The 7532-nt window shown below is 52.2% G+C and overlaps 1 protein-coding gene across 1 annotated transcript in view; it reads left to right on the top strand.

The window, feature by feature from the left end:
• The window catches only part of PCDH8 (protocadherin 8), an 87999-nt gene extending 84762 nt beyond the window's left edge, over positions 1 to 3237 (top strand). The window contains exons 3-5 of the mRNA XM_010576680.1: positions 6 to 1319; positions 1468 to 1678; positions 2183 to 3237. Coding sequence (XP_010574982.1) covers positions 6 to 1319; positions 1468 to 1678; positions 2183 to 2556 — 1899 coding nt within the window. The 3' untranslated portion in view covers positions 2557 to 3237. The remainder of the gene's footprint in view (positions 1 to 5; positions 1320 to 1467; positions 1679 to 2182) is intronic.
• The last annotated feature ends 4295 nt before the right edge of the window (positions 3238 to 7532 follow it).

Below are 7532 nucleotides of genomic sequence, written 5' to 3'. Positions count from 1 at the left end.
GCGAGAGCTTCGTGGCCCTCGTCAGCGCCTCGGACCGCGACTCGGGCGCCAACGGGCAGGTGCGCTGCAGCCTCCGCGGCCACGACCACTTCGCCCTGCAGCGCGCCTACGAGGACAGCTACATGATCGTCACCACGGCGGCGCTGGACCGCGAGCGCATCCCCGAGTACAACCTCACCGTGGTGGCCGAGGACCTGGGCTCGCCACCCTTCAAGACCGTCCGCCAGTACACGGTGCGGGTGAGCGACGAGAACGACAACGCCCCGCTCTTTGCCAAGCCCCTCTACGAGGTGGCCGTGCCAGAGAACAACCCACCGGGCGCCTACATCACCACCGTGGTGGCTCGCGACCCCGATCTCGGCCACAACGGTAAGGTCACCTACCGGCTCCTGGAGACACAGGTCATGGGGGCCCCCATCTCCACCTACGTCTCGGTGGACCCCGCCACCGGGGCCATCTACGCCCTCAGGACGTTCAACTATGAGATCCTCAAGCAGCTGGACCTGCGGATCCAGGCCACCGACGGCGGCTCCCCGCAGCTCTCCAGCAGCACCCTGGTCAAAGTGAGGATGGTGGACCAGAACGACAACCCTCCCGTCATCATCCACCCCGTGCTCACCAACGGGACGGTGGAAATCGGCGTGTCCAGCAAGACCTCCCGTGACTCCCTGGTGGCCCAGATCAAAGCTCGAGATGCGGATGATGGGGCCAATGCCGAGCTCACCTTTGCCTTCCTGGAAGAGCCCCGGCAGGACCTTTTCGCCATCAACCCGAGTACCGGGGACATCGTGCTGAGGGGCGACCTCTCTGAAGAGCTGGGACAGCTGTTCAAGGTCATCCTCACAGTGACAGACAACGGCAGACCCCCCCTGGCCACGACCGCCACGGTCAACTTCCTGGTGACTGCCACTGCTCCTTCCAGCATGCAGGAGATGGCCAAGCCCAGCTCCTGGGAAGGAAAGGCTTTGCAGTGGGACATCCCTCTAATCGTGATCATCGTCCTGGCGGGCAGCTGCACCCTCCTCCTGGTGGCTATAATCACCATCGCCACCACCTGCAACAGGCGCAAGAAGGGGAACGAGATCAAAAACAACACTTCCTTGAAGGACCAGATAGACATCTCCCACCTGGAGAAGGGCCGGCCCGAGGAGGGCAGCCAGAGGGGGAATGTCTTCGAGGTGCGAACCTTTCCCAGCAAAACCTCTTTCACCAGCCCCGACCCTTCTCCAGCTGCCGAAGAGATCTCCACCGCCGAGAGCGGCAGCGACAGCGCTTGCCTCTACGAGGGTCAGAAGAGGCTGAGAGGACCGAGCGGGGAGGTAAGGTCCCACCGTGGGGAAAGGGGGCAGGGGTTGGGGGGGGGGTGGGATGTCTTGGGGGATGTGAATCGCCACGGTGCAGTTCTGACGTTGATTTACCCTTCGCCGCTTCCCTCTCTCCCGTCTCCTTTGATCCCCTCCACCCCAGCAGGGTTTCGCCGCTGCTCCGAGCTACGGCAAAGAGCCTGCACCCCCCGTGGCCATCTGGAAGGGACACTCCTTCAACACCATCTCCGGCCGAGAGGCAGAGAAGTTCAGCGGCAAAGACAGCGGCAAAGGCGACAGCGATTTTAACGACAGCGACTCAGATATCAGCGGAGATGCCCTGAAGAAAGATCTCATCACGCACATGCAGAACGGTAAGGGCTCGGCCCCCTGCTCCCGGCCAGCCCCGCAGACAGACGGATGGACGGGCGGACGGGGAGGTGGACGGAGGGACCCGTCCGTGGGGCACAGGGGCTAAGGTCGGGCAGCTGGAGGTGGAAACCTGACGCTCCATGGCTCAAACCTCCCGGCTCTTCGTCTCTTTGCAGCAGGCTGCTAGATGCTGGCTGCTCTTGGCACTGAGCGCCCAGCACGAATTGGCAGATGCTGGAAGTACTGTAGTGTTGGGGTTTTTCGGGTTTTTTTTCCTCCCCAAAAAGCTTCCCTTAAAGTTAGGATTGTGGGGAGCGTCCCTAGCAAAATGACATAACCTTCCCAAGCGTGTTTTGTCATTGTGCCGTTAGAGCATCGCCCCCCCAGCTCCCGCCGTCAGTGCACTGAATCATCCCGTGACTGATAACTCTGAGGATTACGAATGATGTGGATTGATTCCTGCAGTAACGACAGGTTTCTCCTCCTCTCTCCCTCTCTGTCTCTAGGTCTGTGGGCATGCACGGCCGAGTGCAAGATCCTGGGCCACTCGGACCGCTGCTGGAGCCCCTCCTGCGGCCGAGCCAACCCTCACCCTTCTCCCCATCCTTCAGCACCCCTCTCCACCTTCTGCAAGAGCACGTCCTTGCCCCGCGATCCCCTTCGCAGGGACAACTTTTATCAAGCCCAGCTGCCCAAAACAGTGGGGCTTCAGAGCGTCTACGAGAAAGTGCTGCACAGGGACTTTGACCGGACGATCACGCTCCTCTCCCCGCCGCGCCCCGCACGGCTCCCCGACCTTCAGGAGATCGGGGTGCCCCTCTACCCAGCCCCCTCGACTAGATACCTGGGCCCCCAGACTGACGCGGCTGAGAAAGTGTAGCCCAACACGCTCCCCACCCGAGTACACGCGTCCCTGCGCGCACACGACTAGGTCACTCCCGAGAGCCTTTAAGTTATTGACCAGATCCGGTGTTGTACGTGTAAATATGCAAGATGTGCCTTAAAAAATGAAGTCGTTGGGAAAGATTTCCAATCACGTCAGTACTGTTTGATATTTGCAAACAAAACAAAAAAAAGTTGTTTGTAGTTAACGTAATTTTTATGAAATGTGCAGTATTTAAATTTTTTTTTCATGTTTTCTACATCAGGTTTTTTGTTGGTTTTTTTTGCTTTTGGTTCACCCATGGCCTGCCATTTTTTGTAGTGTTTTTAACCTGTACATTGTGTAATGTAATGTTTGTACATAATGAAAATTGGTTATATTTTTATATAATAAAAGCTTAAAAAATGGGAATTCTTGCCAAAGGAACTGTCTGAAAGACACAATAATAATAATTAATAATAATATCCTGAATATGTAGAACCTTGTAAGGGAAATTCCTCTTTCACAGTGTAATAATAACCTAAGCAACCCAGTGTACTGAGAACTTTGCCTTGCCAAATGTGACTTGTATTTCTTGAGTCTGTGGTCAACTTAAAGTTAAGTGTTATTTAATTGCCTTTGGTTCCTGTAATCTGTGTCACTGATAAACACTAATAAAGGTTTTGTGATGTGTCGGAGGGATCTGTTCATGGATTTCACGCTTCAGAGCATAGAGGTCTTTACAGGTCAACAAAAGTATTTTCTGCAGAGAAACGCAGTGGGGAGGAGCGTGAGCGATGCTACTGTTCGTCTCGCCCACCCTTCGTCTCCAGCAATACCTCACCGGAGGTTTAGCTCTAGAGATTTTAAGGATGGCTTGCAGGGTGGGAGGGAGGGCCGTGTGACGGAGCTGGCCTTTGCTTTTCGCTACCTGGTCTGAGCTCTTTGAGCCTGACCCTTCACTGGTGGGAATCGGTGTAATTTTAGTGAAGCAAGTGGAGCTATGCCCGTCGACTGAAGTGTTCGTGCTGTGCAAATACCTTTGCGTCCGCAGCCACGCGAGCGCTTTGCTTTCTGATCTGGCTGAGACGTTGACTTGAGTCAAGCTGCATAGGTATGTGCTTATACGTTTATCCCTTGTTAAGGCAGCCTTACTGAAGGACAGTAACTTGCATTTGTGGACATATATTTATACATCAAGAGAGATAGGCTTATGTTTGTGCACAAACCAGAAAGAATAGATGTTGATTATGTTGAGATTGTCTGTGACACATATTCTGTCTCCTCCCAGGAATGACAGTCCTAAAAAAAAATTCCCTCCCCTCAAGGTTTCAAGCTAAAAGCAGTTCTCAAATCCTTCTGCTGAAATCAGGTATAGAATAGCATTTAACGAAACAAACTGAAACATGAGCGTTTCTTCCTGTGTTCAAAAAAATGCTTACACCAGAGACTTCTCCTGGAGTTTTAATATTAGATTGAACTTTTCCAAAAGGAAGAGCTGCTCCTCACTTGGAGTATACAATTTCACAATTTGTACAAATCAATAATCCAGAGATAAGTACATGGCAAAGCTTTTGGTTTTTACTGTGAATTCTTCAATTATATGTCTAATTGGTATGGTACACATATATAGAAGATGACTCACAAAGAAAATAAAAAGCCTTCTTAGACGTAAATGAGGCCCTATTAGACTTTGCGTCTCAAAATGTAAGTAGAAAACAGTATCCCACTTGCATGTCCCTTAACCAACAGAAATTCCCTTTCTCCCCAAACTTCCAGCTTTCCCAAGCCCACGTAGCAAGAGTGGCAGAGCCTGACCAAGTTTTTATGCACACACGGTCTGAGTTTTAACAGGGCCTTCGTAAAAGTCGCTGCGTGAAGATTTGTGGTGGGCAGAGAGCTTCCAGAGGCTGAAGGGAATTGAAATCAGGCTGACGCAAGACTCAGCTGGGAAGCAATGTCTGTGTAAGAGCTTTTATGGGCAGGAAAATAGGTGAGCGTTTCTGGCGATTCGTCTAAACCCGGTAGTAAAAATCATGATGCGTCTAATGAACTAAGAGGGTCGCCTTGGTTAAATTTAGAGCTGAAGCTGGGGCTGAGGAGGAAGGCTGGGAGCCTCCCTGCCGGCTAATCATCAGCGATGCAGAGCAGCAAGCCTGCATGTGAAGTAATTAGTCATAACTCTGAACGCGGGGAGGGAAGGGCTCTACGTCACACGAGCAGGGCAGTCCGATCAGCTGGTTCTTCCTCGGCTAGTTCAAAAGCCGGGGTTCCACGCTGCGACCCCTCCACAGCGGGTCCCCAGGCTCTCCTGGGGGAGGCTGGCAGGGGGTCACCGCAGCCGATGGACGGTTCATCGCCTTGGGTTGAGGTGCCCAATTCCCGCTGTTGCCTGCAACAGAACCTCTGCCCTTCTTCATCGATGCTCCTTGCTGCCTAGCCAGGAGTTTGGGCCACCCCAGTGTGAGGCAGTCTTGAAATGAGGGGGAAATAAAGTCACCCGTTCCCGTGCCCAAAGCAGCTTTCGGCAGCAAGCGGCTACAGTCTCGCTGGGGTCAGGGATCTGTCTGTTCTGGGGTCCGACGTGCTGCCAGTAAAATGTGGGAATTCATCCACTCAGCTTTTAAATCTGAGCCCGTCGCTTTGTGGGGATTCTCTGGTTAGTGGAAAGACATGGACCTCTTCCGAGAGCTTCTGACCTTGGCTTGGGGACAGGCAACGGGGACAGCTTGGGTGCGGCACTGAAGCTCCTGATCTCCCCTTTGCCTCTAAGGGCGAGTGGCAGCAGCCCAGACTCCTTTAACTTTTAGGTGCCAAAAATTACGTGAGGGAAATCCCTGAGGTCCATCAGACAAGAGCGCACATCAGCCAAAGTGCAGATGAGTTGAGAGAGGGGAGCCCAGCACTTACCTCCTGGGCAGGGACCCTCAAATCAAACATTTGCTCCATTGCTGCTATTTCACGGTGTATGTCCTGCTTTTTTTTCTTTTAGTTTTTGATTAACATAACCGAGACTTTTTGCTAACATACTTCAGAAATTAATACAGGCCTATCAATTAAATTCCATTTATTCACCAAGCTTGGTGAGGCATCAGCCCTGTGTCACTCACAGCAGACGAGACTAGTAGCATCAGTAGCATTAAGCCAGGCCTCTGGAGACCAGCAAACTCACAACCAGGTGCCAGCATCCGATTTCTCTGGCATCAAGGGAGAGGACCAAAAAAACACAAACCCAGAAGTGGGTAATGCCCACAGACTTTTCCAGGTGTACCTGCACAGCCATTAAGACATAGCTGCGCTACCCAGGATGCACAAAAGTGATGGTACAGCAGCACAACCATGAAATGCCTTGTCTCCTGAGTGCCCCAGAAATGTTCTGGGACTGCAGGCTTGCAACTGCCACCCTGGAGACCTTGGGCAGACATCCAAATCTGTTTTAATTGTCAATAAATTAAATTAATTTTCCAAAAGTCTAGACTGTTTTGCCTGTGACGGTAATTGGTAAGTGATGTCTCTGTATCTATCTTGACCCACGAGCTTTTTCATCTGATTTTTCTCCCCATGTCCTGTTGAGGAGGGAGAGTGAGCGAGCAGCTAGGTGGGGGTCTGGCTGCTGACCAAGATCAACCCACCACAAACGCCAAGGGAACAAGATCCCAGAGACGCCTTCTGTGCCGCTTTAGCCAAAAAAATAAAGCCAAATTCCCACTGACCTGCTCTTCTCTCCCGTGCCTCTTGAATGCCTTCAAGGGTCTTTCATGTTTAAAGATGTGTGATGGAATCAAACACTACTGTGAGGTGCCTAATTCTGGTTTCTGCAGCGCATGCTCTAGATGCAGCAGTCCTGGTAAAATGGGGTGGCAGCACTCATGCTTTAAGTGGATACGGCTGTGACCTCTGGGATGGGGGTTTAATCCTGTGAGCTCAGCACATGCGAGAGATGCTCAGAAAATGCTGCTCGGAGCAGGACCTGAAGGCAGAGACACATCAGGGTGGGATTTAGCCGACGATTCAGACAGATGTGCCTTCTGTGGTCAATGTCTAGGGGTCTACATGAACGGCAGGCATCTCTCCTCCTGTGGCAGACAGCGAGGGCTGGTGGGTGCACTGTCACCAAAGGGGACGGTCCACCCTTCTCTCCACCTCCAGTTTCATTTTCCCATGACTCCTTTGCCACCAGCACCCAGGAAAGTCATCTGCCCGTGGGCAGATGTACAAAAGTACCAAAACCGGCTAGATTTCTGCAGGTTTAGCTCAAACAGGGGTCAGGCGAATGTCAGATGCTGTCAGGGAGGGGGCAAAGAGGGAGGAGGCCCCCAGGGCCTGGGAAGAAGGCAGGGCTGTGCTTTTGGGCAGCAGCCAACAAGTAGATCAGCCTATATGTAATGTAAAACCTCTGGAGGCTTCTAGGTGATTTCAAGGTTGGCCAAGAAGGAACATAATGCCTTTTGGATAATTCGAAGGCTTGGCATCACTAGTGATGATGCCCGCTCGCTCCTCAAATGTCACCTAAGCCCAAATTTAGGGTGAAGAATGTGGACTAGTAACTGGGGAGAAGTAAGTGTTACTTCCCACCATATATGCCAAGGTCTTCAAGCCTTCCTTATTTAAGAGTATGCTTTGCAGAAGCTCCCTGGAGTTGGGTTTCCCCTCCTTAAGCAGTGATAAGGATCCCTCCGCTTGCCCCTCCTTCATGATGGATGCACAAAGTTGGTTTCGTACCGCGGTGCCTGGGGAGGGTTAAAATCCTGGGAGCTGAACTGGAAGGGAGCAGATGGCCACCAAGATGAAAAAAAAGCACTGACTTAGCCTGGATGTGAGAAGCCAGTGGGTTCATTCAGTTGGTAATCATTATTTTTGAGTGGGCAGCAGCATCCTTGGGGGTCACAGGCACGAGCACCTATTTTAGCCTGCAGCAGGCAAACCCCACTTGCCCGTCAGTACTTTTCGAGTGAGGGGGACCTACCGCCCCGCGTGTGAGTGCTCTAGTCAAA

The sequence above is a fragment of the Haliaeetus leucocephalus genome, unplaced genomic scaffold (assembly GCF_000737465.1).
Source record: "Haliaeetus leucocephalus isolate CR32 unplaced genomic scaffold, Haliaeetus_leucocephalus-4.0 Scaffold32, whole genome shotgun sequence".
Classification (NCBI taxonomy): domain Eukaryota; kingdom Metazoa; phylum Chordata; class Aves; order Accipitriformes; family Accipitridae; genus Haliaeetus; species Haliaeetus leucocephalus.
The sequence above is the reverse complement of the archived record's forward strand: the minus strand, read 5'-3'. Positions and strand labels throughout refer to the sequence as shown.